Source organism: Penicillium rubens, assembly GCF_028828025.1.
Source record: "Penicillium rubens strain IBT 27055 chromosome Unknown utg000004l_segment0_segment0, whole genome shotgun sequence".
Classification (NCBI taxonomy): domain Eukaryota; kingdom Fungi; phylum Ascomycota; class Eurotiomycetes; order Eurotiales; family Aspergillaceae; genus Penicillium; species Penicillium rubens.
The window spans coordinates 326,034-352,695 of NW_026890602.1; the positions used below are offsets into that span (position 1 = coordinate 326,034).

General features: G+C 50.6%; 8 protein-coding genes across 8 annotated transcripts; 4 read left to right on the plus strand and 4 right to left on the minus strand.

Moving 5' to 3' along the window:
- Window positions 1-68: 68 nt before the first annotated feature.
- On the minus strand, window positions 69-2,065 carry N7525_010072 (ABC1 kinase family protein; the record flags this gene model as incomplete). Its single annotated transcript, XM_061214952.1, has 2 exons — window positions 69-1,269; window positions 1,326-2,065. 2 exons carry the CDS (start codon window positions 2,063-2,065, stop codon window positions 69-71), a joined length of 1,941 nt encoding a protein of 646 aa, XP_061067464.1.
- Window positions 2,066-2,350: 285 nt separating this feature from the next.
- Window positions 2,351-2,926, minus strand: N7525_010073 (uncharacterized protein; the record flags this gene model as incomplete). Its single annotated transcript, XM_061214953.1, has 1 exon — window positions 2,351-2,926. One exon carries the CDS (start codon window positions 2,924-2,926, stop codon window positions 2,351-2,353), a length of 576 nt encoding a protein of 191 aa, XP_061067465.1.
- A 289-nt stretch (window positions 2,927-3,215) lies between these two features.
- N7525_010074 (MBL fold metallo-hydrolase) lies at window positions 3,216-4,434 on the plus strand (the record flags this gene model as incomplete). The annotated part of the gene is made up of 4 exons (XM_002560346.2): window positions 3,216-3,440; window positions 3,502-3,649; window positions 3,720-4,085; window positions 4,142-4,434. The coding sequence occupies 4 exons, from the start codon at window positions 3,216-3,218 to the stop codon at window positions 4,432-4,434; spliced, it is 1,032 nt and encodes a 343-aa protein (XP_002560392.2).
- Window positions 4,435-5,467: 1,033 nt separating this feature from the next.
- N7525_010075 (uncharacterized protein) lies at window positions 5,468-5,824 on the plus strand (the record flags this gene model as incomplete). Its single annotated transcript, XM_061214954.1, has 1 exon — window positions 5,468-5,824. The coding sequence occupies one exon, from the start codon at window positions 5,468-5,470 to the stop codon at window positions 5,822-5,824; it is 357 nt and encodes a 118-aa protein (XP_061067466.1).
- An 8,824-nt stretch (window positions 5,825-14,648) lies between these two features.
- N7525_010076 (uncharacterized protein) lies at window positions 14,649-17,706 on the plus strand (the record flags this gene model as incomplete). The annotated part of the gene is made up of 2 exons (XM_002560349.1): window positions 14,649-15,048; window positions 15,125-17,706. The coding sequence occupies 2 exons, from the start codon at window positions 14,649-14,651 to the stop codon at window positions 17,704-17,706; spliced, it is 2,982 nt and encodes a 993-aa protein (XP_002560395.1).
- Window positions 17,707-18,451: 745 nt separating this feature from the next.
- On the plus strand, window positions 18,452-19,684 carry N7525_010077 (putative pectin methylesterase; the record flags this gene model as incomplete). Its single annotated transcript, XM_002560350.1, has 2 exons — window positions 18,452-19,066; window positions 19,136-19,684. The coding sequence occupies 2 exons, from the start codon at window positions 18,452-18,454 to the stop codon at window positions 19,682-19,684; spliced, it is 1,164 nt and encodes a 387-aa protein (XP_002560396.1).
- A 68-nt stretch (window positions 19,685-19,752) lies between these two features.
- On the minus strand, window positions 19,753-20,948 carry N7525_010078 (isopenicillin N synthase family dioxygenase; the record flags this gene model as incomplete). The annotated part of the gene is made up of 4 exons (XM_002560351.1): window positions 19,753-20,162; window positions 20,232-20,606; window positions 20,671-20,853; window positions 20,912-20,948. The coding sequence occupies 4 exons, from the start codon at window positions 20,946-20,948 to the stop codon at window positions 19,753-19,755; spliced, it is 1,005 nt and encodes a 334-aa protein (XP_002560397.1).
- A 486-nt stretch (window positions 20,949-21,434) lies between these two features.
- Window positions 21,435-26,433, minus strand: N7525_010079 (uncharacterized protein; the record flags this gene model as incomplete). Its single annotated transcript, XM_002560352.1, has 4 exons — window positions 21,435-22,460; window positions 22,509-23,876; window positions 24,130-26,326; window positions 26,390-26,433. The coding sequence occupies 4 exons, from the start codon at window positions 26,431-26,433 to the stop codon at window positions 21,435-21,437; spliced, it is 4,635 nt and encodes a 1,544-aa protein (XP_002560398.1).
- Window positions 26,434-26,662: the final 229 nt, after the last annotated feature.

Below are 26,662 nucleotides of genomic sequence, written 5' to 3' on the forward strand. Positions count from 1 at the left end.
TGGTATACGCGTATTCTATACCATGTCTCTGCCGTTCTCGCCACATTATTCTATAAGGCCGGGGCAGTCTATCCCTCGAAGACGCTGTGGTTAAGCTCCACCCCTATATCCTTAGCCATATTCTGCATCTGGGCCTCTATATCATCCTCCATACCACCACCCAGATGCAAGAATTGGCGCACCTTGGTGAAATAGAAGAAGATATCACTGCTAAACAGCACGACACGGAAGATAAAATGGCGACCGATGTTACGGATCTTCTCGGCCAGCGGCAGATCCGGCGACTCGATAAGCGCACGCGAAGCCCAGATACCAGTAATCTTAACACGGTTCACCGGCGAGCCCAGGAACTGGTTATTCCCTTGGACGATGCGCAAGTTGCGACCGATGAAGATCAACTCCTGTGGCCACTTGGTTTCATCGCCTAGTATATCGCGGATCGCCTTGCGCATCCCCTGCTGCATCTCGTAGTGTCGCTCTGCACGCTCCCGCTTGCTGAGTCCCTTGAGACCGCGCTGCGTAGACATGTCCCCGCCTTTGTAGGGGCGCATCAATGTCGCTGACGCGAAGAAGTCTGGGTTATTCACGCCCCAGCCCTTGACAATCTCGCCCAGCGTGCGATTATCGAAGGTGAGGAGGGCTTTCCAGAACCGCGCGTATTCGTGTCGGAATCCGGGTTCCATGTGAATGTACAAACCGTGGTCGATCAGAACCAGCTCTGGCTCTCCGGATGGCTTGCGGCGGATGAAGATATTGCCCGGGTGCGGATCGCAGTGGACGTATCCCCACAGGAACATTTGGGCGGAGAACAGGTCTACCATAGTTGTCATCACGTCCTTGAGAGACAGTCCCAGTCCACCGCGGTTGTTGCGGCCTCGCCAGTAAGTGCGGTCCGGCTTGGTCCTCGACGTGCTCAGGTTTCGGTCCGCGGAATTTCCCTCTGGCCGGTCAAGCGGTGTACCGTGACAGCCTGGACTTCCCTGGCCCCAGCCGCCGCGCCAGGGCCGCGTGATGGCGTCTTTGTCCCAGAGCCGTACGCCTTCTACCCATTCGGCAGTCATGACTCGCTTCGAGCTCAGTTCGCGATACACACGAGGAATATACACGCGATTGCGCAGACGAGGTTCAGCGGCTACGAGCTTGGCCATGTTCTCCGAGTTGTCTGCTTCATTCACGAAGTCTGTTTCAAGCGAGAGTCTCTCACTGATATAGGGAACAAGACTGTAGAAGGGGATGTCGAACATCTTGCTGTAGATATAGGTCACGACTCTATAATTTCAATGTTAGCATAATATCCCCTCACGGCTCGAACTCGGACAACTCACTTGAAAGCCCAGAGATCCCACGCCAATTGCTGCACGATCTCCCGCTTTTGGATCTTGATCGCGACCTCGGTGCCATCCTGCAGACGAGCCCAGTGGATCTGAGCAACACTGGCACTGGCTCGGGCTTTGCGTTCCATCACGCCCTTGTCAGGGGCACCCGTAAACGAGATACCGAATACCTCCTCAGGCGACTTGCCAAAGTCCTCACGGATGACTTTCTCAATATCCTTCCAGTCATTTTGAGGCGCATCATCAAACATGCGGGAGAACATTGCCTGGAACTCGGGGGGCAAGATGGCTGATTGCATCGCAATCGCCTGGCCTATCTTCAGGTAGAGGCCGCCATTATGTCTCAGTAGGTCTGACAGCCGCTCTGCGTTGCGGGCGTGCACGGCACCAATAGAGCTGGCCAGTGGCGGGTGTGGGCGGAAATTGATCTTGTAGTCGAGGGCGACCAAGATGCCGAGGGAAAAGGTCCGGGCTGTCCGGGTCAGCGACGAGGCGTAGAACTGGCTGTCGATGCCGTATGCGACGCCTGTTGCTAGTGAGACGTAAATTATTCGGCGTAACCATCTGATGGTTCGTTTGTATGTTTTTGCTTCCTTTGGTTTGCCCAAGGAGCTTGGTGACGGTGGCACGAAGGGTTGGAACTGGCTTGAATGGACATATCGGTGCGGGCGCCAGATGGAGGGACAGATGCCGGTGGGCCGCAGAGAGCGGAGGAAGGTCGTGTGCGCCATATGGGATTGCGGAAAGGCGGAAAGGCGGATACGGAATCACTGCATGGCGTTGGAAATCAAATCCAGTCTGATCTGAGGTGAAGACAGAGTAGTGAGAAGTGTCAAGTGTTAAGTGTCAAGTAAGCCCTGGAGATGTTCGGCCCTGTCGTCATCCGCGGTAGCTCCGCGTGGAGTCGGAGTCGGAGGGATTCAGCAATGCCCTTATTTTATCTATGTACACTAGGTGATAACTATGTGATATTAATTACATGTATAGCACTATTTACAGTTATATCCAGGTAGGAATCATAATTCATCATGGTCATAAGGCCCCAAACTGCCACACACTTTCGCATAATCCCTCATATTCTGAGGGATCGTAGTATCCCACAGCTCATCGCCCTCCAAGAACCTGAGTTGTTCCTTGCACGATTCATCTGAGGCCATTGGTATCAGAGCAGGAAGATGTTTGATCGAAGCCTTGAGGAAATTGCGCTTGAAGCAGTTGCCGAACCCAGCCAGTGTCTCCGAATCAGAGCAGATATGTACTCCACCACCCAGCATTGGTCCACAGCTTTCCTTGATGCTGAGGGCAACATTGTCGCCCATCTTCAACAAAGCCTCTTCTTTGTGTGGGACATTCATGCGCTGCACCAGGCTGCGAACGGCGGGGACAAAGGTGTTGTTGCGCGTCCATAGATCCCAGTGAGGGACAGTCGGCTGGCATCCAGCATCACAGATTTCACTCTGGAATTTATCGAAAAGGTATCCCGGTCGGCTAACCAGCGCGGAGACGACTTTGAAGCATGAGGTGCCGATTGCTGTGACGGGGGAGAAGAACAGGACGAGGACGAGAAAGAGGCGATCGAGGAAAATACGCATTATGTGGGATGGAGAAGACGACCTCGGAAGAGGATGAGGAATAGAAGACCGAGATCGACAGAGGTCTTCTAGCTTTCTTTTTCGGTCAGGGGAAGAGCTGGAGGTGAGATCTGATTCCCCCGCATTTGTGGAGAACTCGGAACTTCTGTCATCTTTTGATATTCGCTGACCAGATAGGATTCATCTTGAAATGGATTTGGATACTCGCCATGATCCTTTCAGGTATATCTATTTCCTTTCCCTTGCCCTGATAGCCACTAACTATATATCTAGTGACGACTCTGTGGAAATGCCCATAAACCTAGAAGAGGTGGACTCCCTCGAAGCTATTGTTATCATCGACAATGAGCTGGATCCGCTGTCTCCCCCAGCCCCAGATACCGTTCAAGTTTTGGGGAACCTGGGGGCAATTGCCATGGGCTCGAAGCATACGTTGACAGATCGCGGGGATGCCTGCAAGGAATTAAGGCTAGAAGATGTCTGCTGCGCAGCACATGGCTTGTCAATTCTGGTGGTAAGACGATGTTCTACCAGTAGACTCTTGGATACGGTTTGATATTAAGCCTATTATATAGACTGCCACTAAAAGCGGCAAGAAGCACACTATTCTCTTCGATGCTGGTCCCGAAGAGGAAGCTTGGGAGAGAAACGTGAAACGGCTGCGACCAAATCTCTCATCTGTGGAAGTGATTCATCTATCGCATTGGCATCGAGACCACTCCGGTTCGTGATCCGTAATGGAAATGGACACATGGACGCATACTCCCTTTGGGCTGTTCTGACTTTTGCGCAGGTGGTCTTCTGCGGGCAATCCGCATGATAAGCGATGCCAAACGAGCCGAAAGCCGCTCTGGAGACCTGGTCGCGGACTTGCACCCAGACCGACCGGTTTACAGAGGCATTTCTCTGCCCAGTCATATTATTTCCCTCCAGGCTGACCCTACCTTTGAGGAGATTGGAAATGCAGGTGCGGTGGTCGATAAGCGGAGCGAGCCACACACTGTGCTAGATAACTTCTTTTTAGTCTCCGGGGAGATCCCACGAGTGACGCCGTACGAGACAGGTCTGAAGAATGCAGTACGATACGATCCTGATGAGAGCGATTGGTTCTCTGACGAAGTCATCGTTGATGAGCGTTCGCTCATATGTAACCTCAAGGGTATATGCATCTTAAAAACCCGGCACACAAGCTTATTGAACTAACATATTCTTCAGGGAAGGGACTTGTGGTTTTCACTGGATGTAGCCACGCTGGCGTAGTAAACACCACGAAACACGCCGTCGAGCTCACCGGTGGAACGGTACCTGTTCACGCCGTTGTGGGTGGATTTCATCTCGCCACAAGCGACGCGGACCAAATACAAGACACAGTAGCCGATCTTAAAGGGCTTGATCCCGCCGTGCTCATGCCGGGTCACTGTTCAGGCTGGCGGGCCAAGTTTGCGATTGAGAAACACATGCCCGGGTCATTGGTACCCTGCACTGTAGGATCAAGAATCACATTCTGATTCGTGTTGTATTAGTTTCATCTGATACATTGATACTCTTTGAACCCGTTCCTTACAGGCTCGTTCTCCACGTGGATGCAGGGTCTTGGTGCGAAACCGCATGGCATGGGTTGCTCGGAGCAACGAGTCTCATCAAGGGGCAATCTCGTCATCGGCTCGGCATAACTTGTTGATCGGATTCTTGTTCCTGACATCACTCTATCTCCTTGCTGCATTTTCCTGCGATCGGAAGAATGCGGGATAGATGCGGATGACTGTTTCTAGGATTATGATACTAGGTAGTGAGATGATAATGCTAATAATAATGATACTGAAGCAGATACAGTCAAGTAGGCGCTGATGCTTGTGAGCCTGGTTATAGTGCCAGGTTCTATGACAGATTCCAATGATATATATGATGGGAAAGAATTAGATTTTCAATACACATTCTCAATAATATATAATATCAAGAAATTTGGAGCCGCATGAAATCTGTAGTTGGGTAGTCGAACCTGATATATATTTACACCCAGGAGCAATTGTGTGCTAACAACATTTATTTTCTTCCAGTCTATCGGACTCGGTTCCTAGTGATATATAATATCACATATCTGCGGAAGCAATTTCAATATATATGTCCCAGGAACAATGCAAAGTAGACATAAGTTATATCCAATACAGCATCAGGTCTTCACTGATCTCGCAACCTCATGTCCAAGTACCATTTCCGTGCACGTCTAGTCATGTGTCCATGTCTAGATAAGTCGAAAACCGCCTCACCATCCACGAGATACAAAATAGGATACAGTGTAACCTCCAGGGCAGTAACTACGCCCAAGGACGCCCAAGGACGCCCGAGGTCAGCTGGACTAATCTTCCACCTCCGTTGTGCATTGTTCTACAGCCAAGATCCCTTGGAAGTAGATATCTACCGAATCTTGGAGGCACAGCATACAAATATCAAGTAAAACAGTCAGGCCTCGTCTTGGCCGGAGAAAATCCCTCAGCGGCAGAGTCAGCCCAAGCATTGGCATAGCGACATGAACAAATCTAAATGTGCGCCCCTGACAGCGCCACGCCCCTCACAGGCGACACCTCCGATAAGAAGCACGTCCCTACATATGTACTGATTTGCATGACTCTGTACCCCGTTCGCAGTACAAGCATGCACACTGCCCCCGCCAAGACGCAAACACAACAAGCATTACTCCGTACCAACACCACCCTTGCGCTGGTTGACTCCCTCTCCTCTCCACCCCGCCCCACGATCACCGAAGCTCGAATCCATGACCTCACGCCGACTCGATCGAGAAAAAAGGGGCTGGTCAGAGGTCAAATGCTCGCCAAGGCGATAATGCGGGAGGAAGGTATGCACGGTGTGGCTTGGCGTCGGTGGACAGGTACAAGATGAGGGCGATCAGCAGATCAAGGGGGGAAATTCCTATCATGGTCTTTGGTGCGATAAGGAAAAGATACTTGACATCATTCAATGACTTTATCGCATCGTCCTTGGTATAATAATGTAGACTCACGCCAAGAACATATTTGAATAGTGTCGGTCCTCGTTTTTGGCGCCAAGGTTGATTGTTTGAAGGAGACAGGGATGAGACGCAATCATCGGGATGATTTGCGCATTGATTTTTGAGACTTGTCGATGATTCCTGGTTAATTTCCCTTCTCTTTGTGGTAGCTGGACACACGCCCAGATGCGATCTATGCGATACGCATCACTCTGTATACTCCTCCCTTATGGGGCAGGTCGTATTTGACGATGCATGTCATTGAGACTCCGGATCACATCGGACTATTGATATACCAAGACAATGAGAACAAGGATGCAAGTCGATCATGCATCCCGTTCCGAGTCTCATAAATAGGCAATGCCCAGTGTACATACTGCTTAGCCAAGAAACTCTAGTGAAACAGAGCAGTGAAACTCGAACACAATTGCCGTCCCCTTCTGTTGTTGGATCTTGGCTTTGCCTGGCTATCGTCGATCATGGAGTTTAATCCCACATTGGTGCTATCGTTGCACTATCCATCCACTCACTGCGACGAATGCTATCTATAGACTGTAACACACACAGCACTCCAGGCAGCATGTCGATCCCCCAGTATCCCCCACGAATCTATCCCTGTTTTGCTTGGCATCTCCGGACAAGGTATCCCAGGACAAGCTCACAGTACCCAGGTAAGATACATGTAAGACCTGGAAAACAATAAAACCACACTGAAACGGCGTTTGAGTTATAGTATACACCCTCGACTCCGCCCCCGAGATTGAAACCAGGCGCTGGTAAAGATTGACAATCGGCACTGGGTGACCGGGGAGTTTAACGGTGGCTATGCAGATCTGCCGACGCACGAAGGTGCATACGAAGAGAAATATATATCGTAGCCTAGCAGGCAGTCTTATACCACCTTCTAACAATAGCAACAGAGAATTAAATAGCAAATAGCAACGGCTATACCACATCTCATCCCACCACAGTCACCATTATAGCCTCCGATCCTATCGTGAACACCGCCGATCACTGGTGCTCGAGTGGCAGTGACAGCCAGTCCGAGACGCAATACTGTAACGTTTAATTCGGTCGAAGCAGTCGCTCTGTGTTTCATTGTATCGATATAACACAGCCAAGAGGAATATCAATACTCCATACATACAATTATTGAGTACATCGCTGCAGCACGGGGAGATAGGAGCGTGTGCATTGTAGACTCGACTGTTTTCGCGTAACGGGTAGTTCGGGATACCTACCCCATAACATCTCTCGCACAGGGCACAGGGGAGACACTATTCGACGATGGATTACCCCGGAGCCATACTAAAGAGGGTAAATATTATGTCAGTTCTGTATGTTGTGCATACTTGCCTTGCGTCACAGGGGGAAGAACAACAAAGTGACATAGTATGTCTTTGCATTCAATGTTGATTTGTTATTTCCCCATGTAATGTAGATAGATAGCACAAACCCTTCCCGACACCGGATTGTCGCGCCAATCCCAGTAAATAGTGATGTGCAACTGCCCTATATGGGAAAGTAGCAAGCGCGGATAATATCCGTTTTGCTTGATCCCTGAAATAGCACTTGCTAGCCGTGAAGGTTCGCGTCGAGTGTGGGGTGTTTGTTCTCCTGTCGATCACGACCAAAATGGGAAGACTATCTAAACATGCGGTCTGTCTTGGATGGGGGTAATCTGGTTTTATGGCTCTGGGCTATGACTCAAAGTCGCGTGAGTTATCTTAGTACGGAGTATGTAGAGATGTGGGTGTTTGTTTACTCATTGCTTTTTTGGGTATGGCATGGTGGCTCCGGATATTGTATGTCATCATTGCTATCATCATTGTTATCCTGGAAAGGCTTAGATGGAATGATCGTGTGATCACACGAGCTACCCGGGATAGCATGTTTCTCCGTGCGATCTCCCCGGTCTATCTTAAACACGAGTCAAAAGATTCGGGTTTAGAGTTATTTTAATCAAATTGTTAAACCGCGAAGCTAGAGACAGAAAGACATTTCGGCCAGGATGTTGGCCATTGTTCGTTTCCGTTTTCGCTTTTCGCTTTCAGCGGACTGTACGTATTCGTATTGGGAGCGCGCCCGTAGGTGATTACATGTCCGAAGCTCTGATCGACACAGGGTTTGTATGCGGCCAAGAGAAAGGTGTAACATATGCTGTATACGATCTTGACTATAGCGTATGCACACAATCCAAGTCGAAAATAATAGAAGTGTACTCCGTACTCCCGTACAGAGTACACAATTGACTTACTGAATAGGGCTGATCAACTAATTTTCGCACTATTACTTGGTGGCGCGCCAGACCATAAATTATGAATAAACAAAGAAAAGGACAATTTACCCGGCAAGACGGCGACGTCAGAACCAGAAACGAACAATGAACTGGCAATGAGGCAATTAAAATTTGATATGTACGAAGACCACTGGGCAACTTCAACTGAAACTGCGTGCCGAGTTCCCGCGTGCCGCGTCGCCCGAGTCGGAGTTTCAACACGGGATCACCGACACTGGCCGACTCTGCGCCTCGGCCAGAGGCCACATAACACAAGCCAAGACCGGGAGGGGTCCGACATAATCCTGAGTCTCTGGTCCAATGATATGTCTCGAGTGAGAAGCCTCAATATTCGGGGTCTTACCTGCTTAAGGTAAGAATAATTTCAAGCCTGAGCGCGCAATAGTCTGGAAAGCACAGACACGCGGGGCTGTACTATGTTGTAGTTTCTTATTTCAGGCTCGAATGGACTGTTTAATTCGAATAATACAGAGTACTACGTACTCCGTACTCCGTAGGTGAAAGAGAGGTGATAATCATTTCGCAAGCTATGATCATCCCCCCGGAAAAGGCACAGCGTCATTCCTCTCCGATGCCGACTCTGGAGATTACTCCGGACAATCCTGGACTCCGCGTGATGTAAAGAGAGGGATATTGTTACATTGCATTTAGGCTTCAATTCCCATGCGTTAAACACGGGTAGACAACGTATATCTCGTTTCAAAAGGCTTCGAGCTCTCCTGCAAGTGCGGGAACAACATGACACTATTCCTAAATAGGGCTTGGGGTGAGGTAACCCTGTGCACGGAGTCGACTTGCGCGACATTCAACCCGCGTTTTTTGTCTTAGCATTGCTTTTCTCCTCGGCCTTTGTTTCTCCATGGGCAGGGAAATTCTGGGGTGAACAAAGCTGGGCTTGGCGAACCGCAATTTGGCTAATAACAGTTACGGTGGTACTTTTGGTATCATGATAGATTTATGCAACATTCATGATCTATGGATGCATGATACACGACGAGTGACAAATTAACCAAAGCGTCAGACGAAGGACCTCCGCGGACAGCTGGCAGTTTAGTCAAAAACGTGATAATAACGTGAACCCTTGTCGGTGTGAATGAAATGGGCTAGAAAGCGACAGAAAATGCCTCACGATCTGGGATCGGCAAAAGTCCTCGGAGTACCAAGTCTGACCGTACCAGGTACGCGGAGCTCGGCGTACTAGGATACACCGTATGTGGTAAGGTATACTCCGTAATCAAGGAACGATTTGGCAGGCGGGCGATCATTCAGTGGGTCCGCCCACCGGTGAGGGCTTGATTCAGATGGTGGGAGCTTTTCTAAGCGTATTTAAAGACATCTGATTCGTGGAGGGAAGCCTGTCCCATCGCACTACGCGCGCTACTGTAGGTACACGGCTGCGAGGCGAAAGCCAAGACCGTACTAGGAGATTTGGTCTTTGACACCTGGCCAGTAGACGTCGATAAAGTAATGCCAATGGCAATAGTGTGGATTCAGGATCTGGATTTAGGTGATTTGGCCGGGGAGATTAGGTTGTGTGTCCTCATCGTCATTTGCTCTGACATTATACCTATACTTCCACAATAGACATACCTTTCTAGGGCTATCCCTATAGAACACCCGTCGACGGCATGTCCAAGCCGGGGGTAATTTACATGTTTTGGTACGTATTTCAGTGGGAAATCCACCCGGACCTGGTACGGTAATTAATTGAGTCAGCTGTTTCTAAGGGGTATGATTGGTGGGGGACCGAGGTAATCTCGCTGCACGGATTTTACCCGAATTGGAAAGATTCATATATTTCCGGGTATTTTCAAAGTATGTGGTAATAATAGCATTTGGGTTAGTCTAACAAAGGCATAGCGAAAGCGGCATGATAAGAGTCATGACGTGATACTGTTATTCTTATCATCGGACGTTATGAACATTAATTCTCATTGTGCCGACATCCGTCGATTAAAGAGGTAAGGGAAAAGGGTAAAAAAACAGAAAAAGAAAAATCCCGTTCACGCCCACATGCAGCGTAAGCTGCATTGCACCCATGGTACAGTCACCTCCAGGAAGCCTTCTAGAAGACGTCCAGAACACCCTAAATCTATAACCACACGCACCGAACTGGGTCCACTTCGAGAAATGTATGATCACTCGGCACCGAAACCCCATTAGGGCCAGCCTCTAGTTTACTCTGCACGCAGCATTTTACATCTCGGCCTCACCGTGCTCACCGTCCTTTACGATAGTTAGCAATGGAATCATAATTTTCCAGTTGCCCCCGGTCCGGTCCGGAGTGGCAATCATCTACTCGGGCAACGCGAAATGATTTTTGAGGCATTTTGTTGCATGATGCAGGACGGAAGACACAATCGAAAAAGGCCGTGCTTTCGGCGTCAGCAGGAATTGATCCTACGGTGCTTCCCCAGATCAACCCCTCCAAACCAGACGGCATCAGCGGCGCGATCGCCCGACACTACGAGGAATGTTCGATCCTCATATCTCTCCCGGTAGACGTCGTATCGTGCTTCACGTGTAAAGGGATCCTGGCGGCTACGTAAAGCACATGTCCGACCGAGGAGACATGAGTGATTCGCCACGTATAGATTAAATCGTATACGGAGTACGAAGTACAATGGTAGTGGAAGGTTGTTGTTCTTGGGGTAATTGTGTAGCTTCCGATGGGATTGGAGATCGTGAAACATGTTCCCAGCCCCCCTCCCCCAAAACCATATACGGACATACCGTGAATCCCCGAATGTTATTGTTACGTCTATTATATTATTGGCATTATTGAAAAGGTTGGCATTACTCCACGGCTACGGAGTCAAAGATCAGCGATAATGGCGAGGCTACGGTTACTTCAAAATTCTCCAAACCAAAATGGATTGTGGACTTGGGCCATGACATTATATTTTGATATTGCGCACGTGTGTGTAGTACAATCTACCTCCTACGGCGGATATTGTCCCACAGCATGATCCACGGTCACAGCGTGGGGGAAGAGAAATGCTCTGTAAAGTAATAATTTCCTATGTTGTAATTCTCGACGCTTCGATTGCCCGAGCCATTTTTCCATTTTCGATTGGGGTCCAACAGAGCTCTCCACTTATGCGCCTCGGTTTTTGGAGATATGAAAGGTCGTGGGCCCCGACAAAATTTTTTTTTAAACCAGAACAATGGCCCAATATCCCAGTCCAAATGACTGATCCATCAAAGAAAATTCGATGCAGGGTCATCCAGTGACCTCGGCGGCGCTGAGGACAGTCCTCCCCCCGGATCGTGCACTGCTGCCAGCCGGGCTTGGCTGACGTGGGATTTTTGAAAGGCTAAACGGCGAGAATCCCCCGGAATAATCGTAACTCAATTGGACCTTTTTTTCATTTTCCATAATTTCTTTTTCCCTTTGTTGCTTTTTTTCCCTCACCCTCGCACGGGGCTGCAAGAGGACGAAGCGTAAGCGTTGCATCGAATAGGGGTCAGTTGCGGATTTCAGACTCCACTCGCGGCCGGCTTCCCGAAAGAGTTTGGCCCAAGAGCTATCTGTCTTTGCAGCTATTCCTTTGATATGGAAGAGATGAGACAGGGGGTTCAGAGTGACGACACTGGGCTAGAGAAAGCGGGATTGTGGTCTCTTTCTTTATCTTTTTACGGGAAAACCAATAGCTCCTACGGAGTACGGCTCTAGAATGGAAGGTGATATTTTTTTGATATATTATCACGGCCAGACTCGGGAGCTCCATAATTTCCTCTCGTTCAGATGCCCGCAATTGGCTCGCATAGTGAACGGCACGTCTGCCGCGTAAAGCGCCGGGCGCCTTTGATTAAAGTATATGTTGTACAAAGTACGGAGTACATACTCCATACTAGAGACGGGATGACCGACAGGGTTGTCTGAGGGATTATCGCAAGCCATCCGTACTCGATCGATAGTAGCGCCTCTATATATTATTCTACGATGGACGGAGCGAGAACGAGAGGAGGAATTTGTCTAGATCGCGTAGACTCGGGATATTGATCTCGACTCTCCCGCGCCGTTGTCCATCGCCAACGGCGCGTGCACGATCGAGGGAAACCCCAGCCCCGAGGAGATTGGTCTTCTGGGGAAGAATTGCCAAGGGCACTCACCGGAAAGCCGGGGTGCGGGTGTTTTTCTATCAAAACTATGGGAATATCGCTGCCATCCTACTCCGTATAGAGTTTCCGATTGACTAAATAAAAGCACTGGCTGATCATAAACTGTTTACTACATTGTGATTTGAAAACGAGATCTCATCCAATGGCATTCAGCCTTATTATGTTGCATACACCGGGAAGCTTGGTGTGATCCCTAGAAGGTTCAGTCATGGAGGATCACCCCAATAACATGCATCCGATGACCCCTGTTATACTTTGTCGAGGATTTACCCGCAGGGCACCCTTTTGACATCGCGAACTAGGTTTGTTCCCTGCTGGACCAAAGGCAATTTTGTCTTTTGGGTCATGCACACTGTCAGGCGATCAATGGAGCTATGTGCTGGCCGGGAGGGTAACAATAGTCTATCATAATTAAAGCGACTACGAAGGACTCCATATGAGCATCGAAATTTCCCCATCTTGACCAGGCCATCTTGCACAACATAGCAAAGCCAGAATGATTGCCATATAGATACCATGGAGCATTCCAGCTGTACTCTGTACAAGGAGACCATATTAGAGTCAGTGCTTGGGAACATCGTCGGCGATCAAACCACGATGAAATCATCGGCCGGCGTCTGCACCCGATGATTCGATCAAAGCCGCCCAGTTATTACAAGGTGCTAGTCGGCGGGGACTTTTGCGGTCGTGCCGACCAGTGAGGGGCACCGAATTAAATGACGCTTCTGGGGACGCTCTCCACGAGGCCAGGGGGGCGGAAAAGAGAGGGCAGAGATCGACCGTGGCAAGAGGTACGAACGAGGCAGCTTCAGCGAGGGAAGTGGAAATAATAACAGGGTGCGTGTTGATACCAGAGTTGGAGGAGGAGCAAATTAGCTAATTGATGACATGATGGTAAGAATTGTAACTTTATTGTCAGATACAGTGTAATTTTCGTTGGCCCGGCATGCTTCCAATAGCATTGGCATACATATCAATAAAAAATCAAAATCTACCGCTTCCGGGACCCCTTGCTATGTTTAAAATGGGTTGGGTGTGACGGCCATGCGATATTGTCGTCACCATAGTCACTGTGGCATTTTTTGTTGTCCACGGGTGAAAGCCGGACTCGGTCGAGAAGGGAAAATTGAACTATACATAATGTAATCCGACTCCGTAGCTACATACGGAGTAGGGTAAATGAAAACGTATCCGTATCAATGGACTATCCTGGGGCTATCTCGGACCATGTCGCTCAATAGAGGAGCATTCTCCTGCAAGGGCATTCCTGTCTATTCCTTTTGCCATGCCCGTGAATTCTCCGTTAAACAGCTAACCTGCCTAACTGCAAATCGGAATACATCAGATTCGCTGTACCAATTCCATTAGTTTTGTGTTTTTTTATTTCCCTATGTCTTGGGGTCTCGGGACACAGTAAGGATCGAAATGACCCCAGACACAAAAATCGCGCATAGTCAGAACTGGGGCATATCGGCTAAGGCATGGAAACTCATGTAAAATTGTGGTACTCCGTACCAATTTCATACGGAAGTGATGTCTGTGGAGGCCAACTCGGCAGGTCATTGCCGGTAGCAGAGACCTCCAGAGGGAGAGTGGTATCGGTATCAGGTTTTTTCAATGTTTTGGGGCTAAGCCGAGTGCAGTGTCGGTCCCACTTAAAGGACTGTGCCTTGAAGATGACTGGCTGCAGCCGGGTATCCGGTTGGAGTTTTCTGGGTAGGGCAAGGGGTAAAGTCTGGTATTGACCAAGAAATCACATAACGCTAAACCGAAGGGGGAGGAAAAAATGGGAATAAAAAACAAAAAAAACATCGGAAAAACAACCAAAAAATACCAAAAAGTCAAAATGACCCGAAAAGAATGATTCCAGAGCGGGTCAAAAAGGTACCTGGGTTATACCTTCCCCAGCAACCATTTTCAGAAGTATTTCCCCCCTCAGATTGACAAACACGGGATTTCGTGCAAAATACCTTTCTCCCCCATTTCAATCGGTCCCCAATTTATTATTTATTTTTTTAATTCCCAATTCTTTTTTCAATTTCAATTTCAATTTACAATTTTTCTTTTTTTTTATTTCCCTCACTCTTTTCTCTCATTATCCACCAACCCACTCCGGTTCCTTCTTTTTGACCCCCCCGTAATCCATTATAAAACAGTCCTTCCTTCACTCATCTCATTTTTCTCTTTTTCTCTCTTTACATAGGATCTGTTCCGACTCTGTCATACCCGTCATTCCGTTGTCTTTACTCATATCGTTGGGTTCCAAGGCTGTGTGAGCCGAAGCAACAACAATGGCGGAGCGGAGAATTTCCTATGCTGTTGACGTCGAAAATGGTGAGCGTCCTCACCGTGAGGCTGGTGACGAGGGTAACCTCGACGAGTACTCTGCTCTCAACCGGTACATCTCGACCGCCCGCGACAACCGTCGTGGCTCCACCTCGAGCGCCGGTGCTCTGAGTTCGGGCGAGGAGAAGAAGAAGCCCTGGTGGAAGTTCGGTGGCAAGGCCGCTGGTGGTATCCAGGATGGTTTCGTTGCCCCCGATGACTGGCTCGAGACCGACCTTCGCACTGGTCTGAGCACCAGCGATATCGAGCCTCGTCGCAAGAAGACCGGCTGGAACGAGCTGGTCACTGAGAAGACCAACATCTTCATTCAGTTCATTGGTTACTTCCGTGGTCCCATTCTCTATGGTAAGTGGCTTTGACATCCGTCTCGATTGACGCGTCTTATGCCAATTGATTGACTAACGTGTTCGTTACTGTACAGTTATGGAACTTGCTGTCCTCCTCGCTGCCGGTCTGCGTGACTGGATCGATCTCGGTGTTATCTGTGGTATTCTTTTGCTTAACGCTCTCGTCGGTTGGTACCAGGAGAAGCAGGCTGCCGATGTCGTTGCTTCTCTCAAGGGTGATATCGCTATGCGTGCTATCGTTGTCCGTAACGGCCAGGAGGAGGAGATCCTCGCTCGTGAGCTCGTTGCTGGTGATATCGTTATCGTCGAGGAGGGTACCGTTATCCCTGCCGATGTCCGCCTGATCTGTGACTACTCCAAGCCCGAGATGTTCGAGGCCTACAAGGAGTACCTCGCCAACGCCACTTCCGACGACCTCAAGGAGAAGCACGGTGATGATGACGATGATGATGTTGAGACCCACCAGGGTGTCTCCCTCATTGCTTGTGATCAGTCCGCTATCACTGGTGAATCTCTCGCTGTCGACAAGTACATGGCTGATGTCTGTTACTACACCACTGGTTGCAAGCGTGGCAAGGCCTACGGTATTGTCACTGCTACTGCTCGTCACTCTTTCGTCGGTAAGACTGCCGCCCTTGTCCAGGGTGCCCAGGACTCTGGTCACTTCAAGGCCGTCATGGACAACATCGGTACCTCTCTGCTCGTTCTCGTCATGTTCTGGATTCTCGCCGCCTGGATTGGTGGTTTCTTCCGTCACTTGAAGATCGCTACCCCTGAGCACAGCGACAACAACCTGCTCCACTACACCCTGATTCTCCTGATTATTGGTGTTCCCGTCGGTCTTCCCGTTGTCACCACTACCACCCTCGCTGTCGGTGCCGCCTACCTTGCCGAGCAGAAGGCTATTGTCCAGAAGCTCACTGCCATCGAATCCCTCGCTGGTGTCGACATTCTCTGCTCTGACAAGACCGGTACTCTTACTGCCAACCAGCTTTCCATCCGTGAGCCCTACGTCATGGAGGGTGTTGATGTCAACTGGATGATGGCCGTCGCTGCTATTGCTTCTTCTCACAACATCAAGAACCTTGACCCCATCGACAAGGTGACTGTCCTTACCCTCCGCCGCTACCCCAAGGCCCGTGAGATCCTCTCCCGCAACTGGGTTACCGAGAAGTACACTCCTTTCGATCCCGTCTCCAAGCGTATCACTACCGTCTGTACTTGCGATGGTGTCCGTTACATTTGTGCCAAGGGTGCCCCCAAGGCTATCCTGAACATGTCCGACTGCTCTCCTGAGGAGGCTGTCCTCTACCGTGAGAAGGTCACTGAGTTCGCTCGCCGTGGTTTCCGTTCCCTTGGTGTCGCCGTCCAGAAGGAGGGTGAGCCCTGGCAGCTTCTGGGCATGTACCCCATGTTCGATCCCCCCCGTGAGGATACCGCCCACACCATTGCTGAGGCCCAGGTTCTCGGTCTCTCCGTCAAGATGCTTACTGGTGACGCTATCTCTATCGCCAAGGAGACTTGCAAGATGCTTGCCCTCGGTACCAAGGTTTACAACTCTGAGCGTCTGATCCACGGTGGTCTCGCTGGTTCCGCCCAGCACGACCTTGTCGAGAAGGCTGATGGTTTCGCTGAGGTCTTCCCCGAGCACAAGTACCAGGTCGTCGAGATGCTCCAGCAGCGTGGTCACTTGACTGCCATGACTGGTGACGGTGTCAACGATGCTCCCTCTCTCAAGAAGGCTGACTGTGGTATCGCTGTCGAGGGTTCCACTGAGGCTGCCCAGGCTGCCGCCGATATTGTCTTCCTCGCTCCCGGTCTCTCCACTATCGTCGATGCTATCAAGCTTGCCCGCCAGATTTTCCAGCGTATGAAGGCTTACATCCAGTACCGTATTGCCCTGTGTCTCCACCTCGAGATCTACCTGGTTACCTCCATGATCATCATCAACGAGACTGTCGACTCTTCCCTCATTGTCTTCATCGCCTTGTTCGCTGATCTTGCCACCATCGCCGTTGCCTATGATAACGCTCACTTCGAAGCCCGCCCTGTCGAGTGGCAGTTGCCCAAGATCTGGGTTATCTCCGTCGTTCTCGGAATCTTGCTCGCTGCCGCCACCTGGATCATCCGTGGTACTCTCTTCCTCGAGAACGGTGGTATCATCCAGAACTTCGGTTCTCCCCAGGAGATTCTCTTCCTTGAGATTGCTCTGACTGAGAACTGGCTCATCTTCGTTACCCGTGGTGGAAAGACCTGGCCCTCGTGGCAGTTGGTCATTGCCATCTTCATCGTCGATGTCCTTGCCACCCTCTTCGCTGTCTTCGGTTGGCTCGCCCCCGACTGGGAGCAGACTTCTCCCCCTACCCCTGGTGGCCCCGGCTTCTCCAAGAACAACGATGTTGACATTGTCACCGTTGTTGTCATCTGGGCCTACTCCATCGGTGTGACCATCATCATCGCCGTTGTGTACTACCTCCTGACCATTGTTCCTGGTCTTGACAACCTTGGCCGCAAGACCCGCTCCAAGGCTGACACCAAGATCGAGAACATGATCGCTCACCTCTCCAAGCTCGCCGTCGAGATGGAGAAGGACTCCGAAGGAAAGACTCGCTACACCCTCGGTGCCCGTGCCGAGGAGATCGAGGACAACGAGTAAACGCTCGTTCCTTAGCTTTTTTTGCAACTCGTTACTGATTCGAGGTCTAATTTCTTTTATCTCCCTGCGATTACACGCAAATTTTGCCGTGCCACCTACCTGAACATGCATGCCGTGGGAGTCAAAAAGGCCTCCCGTGTTTTTTTGCTTCCTTTTACCCGTATTATAGACTTTGTGTGTTTCATTTACCCCCCTGGCTGTGGTTTGCTTTCGAGTTGCTAGAGTCATGTTTTCATTCTCTACGTGTATGTATGTCGTTAATAGTGGCACTTAGTCAATCTAAGGGATTCTAATCATTTCTGTTCCTCGTAATTTCCATTTGCAGTATTGTAGGATTCCAATCTTGACGATCTTTCTCTATTCTTGCTTATTATCCCCTATCCTCCTGTTGATCTAAATTGTGCGCACTGTCTCTTCTTCCATGCTCCAACGCTGACAGGTGGAAGCCAATTCTCCGTCCCCATACTTTTCCCCCGGATGAATTTCCACTTCGCGGAGACAAGCTTCCAGTGAGATCCCCTCTCTTCCCAATATGGACGAACTACAGAGAAATATCACAATGCACTCAACTATCTAATTTACTCCTAACCCATCTTGGTATTATCCATCTCCTAATTTTCCGTCTCATGCCGCAACTGGCTATGGCTTCTATACAAACCCCCACTCTCCAAATGCCTATAAAAGAATAATACAACCACCATAGACCGTGCCCATCGGAAGTGAGCAATTATCCACATCAAGCACGATGCTGCCATCAATCCTCTCCCTGCTGGGTCTTCTCCTCTTCGCCCTAGAAGCCAATGCCATCGCCATCCAACCCATCTCCAGACAAACCTGCCAATCAACCGGAACCCACTGTCCCCCGGGAACCCTAGTCGTCAGCACAACCTCTAAACACGCCTCTCACAAAACCATTCAATCCGCCATAAACTCTCTCCCCGACGACGAAAGCCCACAAACGATCCTCATCCTAGAAGGTACTTATACCGAGCAAGTAAACATAACCCGCTCGGGCCCAGTAACCCTTCTCGGCCAAACAACCTCCCCCAAAGACGCAAGCCGCAACCGCGTGCGCATCAACTGGGCGGCTGGTAACAGAGACAATACCGGTGGCATCGACAATGTCTTCTTCAGCGTGATGGTTGTAGCGCCCACCCTGGAAGCGAGTCTCACGGGCACAGGACCGACCGGGTATCCCGTGCCAGCTGATACGCCATTCGGAAATAAGGATTTCCGAGTATATAATGTCGACTTTGATAATACTTGGGCTGAGTACTCGGACGGACCAGCGCATGCGCTGAGTCTCAGTCGTGCTAATGGCGGGTTTTATCACTGCGGTTTTTATTCGTACCAGGATACTGTACGTTCTTTCCATCTGTTGGGATCATTCGCACAACACAAACACAAACACACACTAATCCCTCCGCAGGTCTACATAGGGAAACTCGGCAACGCCTATTTCTACGAAAGCATTCTAGCCGGCCAAACCGACTTCCTGTACGGCTTCGGCACAGCTTGGATCCAATCCAGCGCCCTCCAACTCCGTGGCTGTGGCGGCGGCATAACCGCCTGGAAGGGCACGAACACAACAATCCCGAACAAGTACGGCGCGTACATAGTTGACTCTAGCGTGCGTGCGGCGAACGCCTCCATCGCGGCTGATATCAAGGGTGCGTGTGCGCTCGGCCGGCCGTGGAATAGCCAGCACCGGTCGATCTTTGCGCGCTCTTACGAGGACGGGAGTGTCGATCCGCGCGGGTATATTGATTGGGTTGTTGATGGTGTTTCGAGGTTCGAGGAGGGCGTTACGCTTATGGCGGAGTATCGGGTTCATGGGCCTGGGGTTAATGAGACTGCTCGTGTTGAGGGCGGTGTTACTTCTGTTCTTGGACAGGAGGAATGGGAGATGTATAGTACTCCGCAGAAGGTTTTCGGGGATACGGAGTGGATTGATTGGGAGGTTGTCAAGGAGAATTAGTGGGATGGGTTGTTTAGTGACATTCTCATATAAACAGTTTTGATTGCTTTACTCCTACTATTAATGCATCACGCATCAGGCTCCCGGCGCAGCTCCCCAATGGCCTTCCCATCTGAAGTCCCATAAGTATCTGCATACCTCCCTGTCATCCACTCGTGAACGGTAATCGGGGGATATCTAGCGCCCTCTGGATCCTCACAGCCAGGAAGACACCGGATAGTATAGTTCGGATTCCCCGAGAAGAAGAAGGGGACACTTAACCGCTCCTTTCCGCTGGTATTAATGACGCGGTGCAGATTCGACAAGTACCGATCATTCGTCCAGCGCATCATCATATTGCCCAGGTTGACAACATACGCGCCTGGAACCGGCGTGACATCAACCCATTCAGAAGACAGGTTATTCCATACCTGCAACCCGCCCGTATCATCCTGCAGGAGCATCGTGATAGCGCCGAAATCGGTATGAGCGCCGATTCCTAGACTTGCCTTAGTTCGTTCTCCTTGTGATATTCACATTCACATCGTAAGCAGGGTTTCCTACTAACCTCTCTCAAGATCCGACGCATCAGCCTCTTGGGACGGATAATGAAGCAGTCTCAGAATGGAGACGGGATGATCGCAGAAATTGCTAAAAACATCTTCATCCAGACCCAGAGTGCGCGCGATAACTTGCATGATGGCCACGGCAAGCTCGATCATGGCGTCGTGGTACTCGTCCATGACGCGACGGAAGCCTTCCGCGTCGGGGACTTCGGAGGGATACTTGTTCGGTCCTTGGCCGAAGCGTCGCTGGACGACGTATACATCATCGAGTGGGAGGTCCTTTCCAAGATAGAAGCCTTCTTTCAGATCGCCTTTTGTGCGTTTTTCGAAGTTTTGAGAGCGTAGTCGCTCGTACCCGCGATTGAAGCCGCCAGTGGCTTTGGGGTTTAGGTAAGTTAATTCTTTTTTTGGTATTTGTGGGGTGAGCGAGCGCTGTGTTACCTTGGTTGTATCTCTCTTTCGTTTCCAAGGGGAGGTTGAAGAATTCGCTTGAGTGTTGTAGGACTGCGGTTTGTAGTTCGGTTGGGATGGCGTGGTTGATTAGCTGGAAGAAACCGAATTGTTCACACGCTTGTTGGATTTGGCGGATAAGGTCTTCTTTGGCCGAATCGTTGGCATAGAAGGCTGTTGAGAGGGTTAGATACCTTTATTAGAATATACGGCGCTGGAGGGTGCTTCTTACGGGCGAAATCGATGATAGGTGGTTCGTTAGGGTTCATCTTGAAGGGATGTAGTTAAGTCTTGATGGAATGAGAATATAGTCTTGATGAGTCATTTATAGCTGTTCTTATATCTTCATAGATGCGGGGAAACCGTTGTCTTTTCACTTATGTACATGCACTTATTACCTACGGACATGTATGTCGAAAACCCGAACATCCGACTCCGTTTCTATGTAATCCCCGAAGGGACTTGTCGGCCTTTCAGTGGTAGTCCTCGAAACTGCTATAGAGACAGTATGCATCCTTAGTCTATATTGAAACTTTGTATGTTAGACCGAGCAGCCGGGGAGATCTAGAGATCAACATGCGTAATGAACATGATCACATTATTTGAGAAATGGCAAAGATAACAGACTCGGATCTATGAGAAGAGAGGTATTCGTTCAGTATGGTACACTTATGCGTACAAAAGAAAAAAGTATACAAATAAAAGTCAGGGTTCTTCTAATCCGGTGGGTATCATATGTGCTCTAATCAAACATGCTACAAATGCATGGGCGTCCACTCCTGTCCAGGGTAGGACGTGGGGGACATGACGATCTCCTCGCTGGAGTCATCCGCGGTGATGGCAAGCTCTACTGGCTGAGGCGGGTTATTAACTACACGGGCCTCGTCCTCACTGCGGTGAGGATGCGCGGATATCGCGGAGGCGTTTGAGACGGCGATGTTGCGCGGTGCATGGTTCTCCGAGGCTGGGCATGTCAAGTCTGAAACCACTGGCTTTCGGGATCGGATGCTGAGCTGAGGAGCTAGAATTTGCTGTTTGAGATTGCCTTGTAATTCGTGCACTTGTTCCGGGTTGTTTTGCTTGCTTGTCGGAGCCTCGGATATCTCCCCGTATAGTTCGTGTCGAAGGGGGTCCCCAACCATGCGGTCTTTGTGCTCCTCATGCTCCTCTCTTTCCTGGTTCTCGTTTAGGGTGCCTAACTGCGGGTCTCCGTTTTGGTCTTGCTGGGCCTTTTGCTTGAGCTGCTCCTCTTTCTGCAGTTGATGTATCTGGTGGTCCTGTAACTCCTCCAGCGGTGACAGTGAAGGTACAGCTCTATTCTCCTGGAATGACATGGGAGATGGTGACCGGGAATGATCTGGGAGAGGCTGACTGAGTGTGCTAGCATGGCGAGAGCCGTTGGGGGTTTCATTCATGGATCCAGATCGGAACTGCGAGTAAAACCGACCAGTCCCCAGGGAGTTGGACGACGAACTGGATGGAATTGACATAGATGGAAGGGATATACTGGCACGTTGACGATCATCGCATGGAGGCTTTGCGTCGCTCGGTGGTGGCGGTGGTGGTGCCCTAGGCTCAGGGGGCTGAGTTGGCAAAGGGGTTTGTTCAAATGGATTGCTGAGGACCGGTGGTTCATCCTGTGCAGCAACACTAGTATTTGCATTTCCGGTTGTCGACGGACGTGTCGGCAAATACTTGTTTTGCAGCTGCTCTGATGTAGTCCTTTTGTGGTCGGTCGATTTCCTTTCAGCATCTTGAGAGTCTTGGCGGCCAAATAGTACCTGTCTAAGTTAGAAAACAAACAAAACAACTTTATAAAGTAGACGTACGCTAATTCTGCTGAATGTTCGTCTCCGCTGGCCTCCTTGGGGCGCCTGGGGTCCTTGTAGTTGAATACCAGAGAGGAGGTCTCCCACTGAAGCGCGTCGTCGTCTCCCGAACTCCTTCAGTTTTCCAATAGTGGACTCCCCGTTCCCTGCAGGAGACCCCGATTCCGAAGGTTGCGAAAGGCCGTTAGCAGGTGTGGACGGGCGAGTCCCTTTGCCGTTGGCACTCTGCTTTCCGAAGCTACCGAAGCTCAGCATACTGCTTCGGGTTCCCGGCGAGTATCTGACTTCGTTTCTCAAGGGGCTATGCACATCTGGAACAGAGGGAGGTAGGCCGCTGATCGATTTCCTTTTGGATTCGAGGACCTCGGCAGAGCTTGTGAACTCTGACGGATAGAAAGGTATGAAAGACCTTCTCTTCTTTTGAGCGGATGCCAATGAGCCAGGAGCGTCATCCGCAGATTGCTCAACCTTGCTTTCATACCGGGGTTCTGGTACTACCCCGGCTGTCTCTTGCAAAGGAGAAGGGGGATCCCTGTCGATTTCCTCGTTAGATGTACGTCCGGTTTGCTCGTCAGGCCCGAGCGTTGAGACAGAGGGCTGGCGTCCATGACCCTGGCTAGGTGCAAGCCCATTGCCATTATCCTTGGGAGGAGGCGAAGGGGGCTTAGGACTTTCATCAAGCACCGGACGGATGGACGGAGTAACTATCGCCGGTGTAGACTTGCTTGGCTGATGCCTCTGGCTGTTCACAACCGGGACGGGGATGTGAAAAGGCTCATCAGGAATGACTGGCAGACCCTTTTCTGCGACTGGGTCTTTGCTCGCCGGCGCTTCAGCATCGGACTGATTGCCAGTTGTGCTTTCTCCCTGTTGCGGCAGTGGCTCTGTGAATTGCCGTTTCCCACCATTTACTTGGCTAAATGCATTCAACACCATCGGGGTACTTGCTGCCCTTCGAGGATGGGGGTCTGTGGGCGAAAGACCAAGTGCAGCTATCATCTCCTGCTCCAAATCTCCAGCAAAGGCTGACTTCCCGGGTACTTCAGCTTTAGGAGGGACACCATTGGAAGATGGCAGTTGGTCCCGTTGCCCAGTCGTTTCGCCAACATGGTTGTGCGACTGGTTATTATTCCCCGATTTGGTCGCCTTGACACGTTTGCCACCATTGTGCTCACCCTGTGGACCATCTAGACAGAAGCTGACCGGTGGATCAGGATCAGAGTTGAGCCCAGTTTGCTCGGATTTGAAGATAGGCAGACTGCCAAATGTGACAGAGTTTCGCAGAGAAGAGTTACCAGACACTTCACCAGTCCCTGAAGGGAAGGAGAACTGAAAGCTGCGGCGAGAAGCATTTTGAGTTGACTGAACCTACAACATTACCAACATCAGAATGTAAACAAATAAGGGCGGGGTGTTAGATTGTATCGAAAGGGCAGATGCATCAATCGTGTCTCATTCTAGAGCTCAATGCCAAAAAGAAGTGCTCGGAATTACATCGTGGTATCCAGAAAGTGAAGCAAGGCAGCGAAAGTCCAAGGGAAACATTAAAGCGACGGCATCCACCGTGCTTACCCAAGTAAACAACTCGCTCAAACGAAAAAAAAAAGAATCAGGCATCTACCTTCTCAGAACCTCCACTGGGTCGGAACCTGCTTCTGCCCTTGGCAAACAGCCCCTTGGCTGCCCCGGTTGCCTTGCCACTAAACGCTCCCGCAGTGTGGAGGAACTCCTTCCCTTTCTCCCCGACTTTATCCTTGTTCATCACTGTACCGAGATGGCCCGACGGGCGTCGAACATGAGTGGCGTTAGTCGGGGTACCGTCATTCAAGGAACCGAGATTCGAAAGAGCACCCAACTTAGGGAATCTGATGCGGGAAGGATCTGATAGTGGCACGGTAGGGGAGAGATTCTGGCTCTGTTGGACCACATCGGCATGCTCGGGGTGATCATGGACTGTGAACTCTAGCCAATGATTCAAACCAGTGTCGATCGTGGCGAACTGGTCGCGGGTGTGTTCGAAAGACTTGATACGCTGGTTGATAGATGTGATGCCGAGAATGTCACGGAAGCCTAAAAGTTTAGACTCATCGAGGGATGAGCTGTCGACGTTAGGGGCTTGGAGTTGTGGAGGTGGCGTAGCCCCCGGTCCCATAACTTGCTCGGGTGGTGTAATGTTCTCCGGAACAGGTGGGACAATCGAAAGTCGAGGTCTTTCCACAGCACGCTGAGTACTGGACGCTTCATCCTCAGAAGCAAGTGGGTCGTGCGATACGTCCGACACCAATGGGGCGGACTCCTCACGTATAGGCTCAGGCTCTTGCATAGATAACGATGTGGCTAAAGGAGGGGGCGATGAATAGCTGCCAGGCATTTGAGGCGGCTCTGTTTCAGACGAATCGGACGACTCCCATGAGAACCGTCTTTCTAACTTGGGCTTCTTTGGCTGATCGACGACCATGGATGCAGAGTTACCAGCCGCGCCTTGACTGGTCGGATAGGGGTCTTGAGACGCCAAAGGAGGCGGGCTAGTCCAGTCTGGGTGGCTTTCGGAAACCGTAGTCTGTTGTGGGACGGATTCGGCAGGTGCCTGCGACTGAGGTTGGTGGCTGGGCTCTGGGTCGTCCGAGGGGGTAGCTTCCCGACTTAATGATCGGATAATCTCCTCCCTCAAGCGATCATTGTCAGTATTCTGTGGCGATTCTTCGGCTCCCATGATGGTTGGGATCTCGGGATGGAAGGTGTCAGGGCCAGATGCACTTCCGAATTTGAGAGGGGCAGGCATGTCCTGCCCATTATTCGAGTATGATTGCATGGGCGGTTTCTGAGGAGAGATCCCCGCATCAGGTGATTCTGGAGATGGATTCTCGAGTGGGGGAATGGAAGACAACTCTGCACGGCCCGCGATTGGGGTATCTTGGTCTGTGACCTGAGGTTTTCTCGAAGGACTGTTGTCTGAACTAGGAAGGCTCAGGTCCCGGCGATGACCAGGGTTAAACCCTGGAACCGCATTCGCAGTTGCCTTGGGGGAGCTCGACTCATTAGGCTCCTCGAGAATGGTGGGTGTTCTTTCGTCAGTCATAGTACGACCACCCATGATAGGGCTGATCGTCGAAGTGCCATCACTGTTCGACCGCGCGACACTAGTGGTAGTGGATTGCGGAGTTTCTGGGACATCAAAGGCCTGATTCACTACCGATCTGAATCCCGGCGAGGGGTTGTGGTGCAAAGAGGGCTCCTGAGATGCAGGGCTATCCGTTGGCGGGTTGGGCTCTGCACCACCTAAGAAGTCGGTACCAAAGCTAGACATGCGCTTGACTTCCGGTAGACCCAAATCGGGGTTCTCTTGGTTCGTTTGAGGTGGCACTCCAACCCCGTCAGACTTGGGCTCATTGCTACCAGTGATAGGAGACTGCTCTGTCGCTTTCTCCTCACGCATGCGTTTATAGAGGTCGGCCGGCCGTACGAAAGGAAGCGCCTTTTGATCTCCTCCACTAACAGTCCGACCTTTGCCATCAGCCGGAGCAGATTCGGCGGCTCCGGTTCCAAATCCGATGCCAGACAAACGCCTCGCGGACAGCTCAGATGAACTGCCAGTGTTGTGGGTGGCATAGGGAGGCCGAGGTACTGCGGGAGGTGCCTCCTCCTCCTCCTCCTCTTCATAGTCATCATCACTACCCCAATCACCTCCGTCATAAGAATATTTTTTTGCTTCCACCCATCGTTTTGTTTTGGAGCGATTCACGTTCGTTTGGAATGAGATCGGGGTTCCGCTACCGCTGCCTGCCGAGAGTGGACTGCGAACATTTGGTGGGGAAGGGCTAAAGCAGGTCTCAGTATTTGTGCAACTAGATATGCGACTCAATCTGAATAGATAGTCTTACAGTTTCTGGGCTCCGTGGCCATGCGATTGGGTGGGGTCTGCCATCAGGGGAACAGGATCAAGGGACCGGGCTTGATTACCAGCATCGACTGTTGCTTGGCTGATCTCCGATAATTCTGCACAAGAGCAAGTTGTAAGGGTTAAATAAGAAGGTGAACAACACTGTTCCCTTAAAAGATTGTGTATATAGGAGGGACGAAGGTGGCGATTTGGCCCAAGTTGGGCAAGGCACCGATCAAACGGGCTGGGATAATTGGAGGAGACAAGATGTACA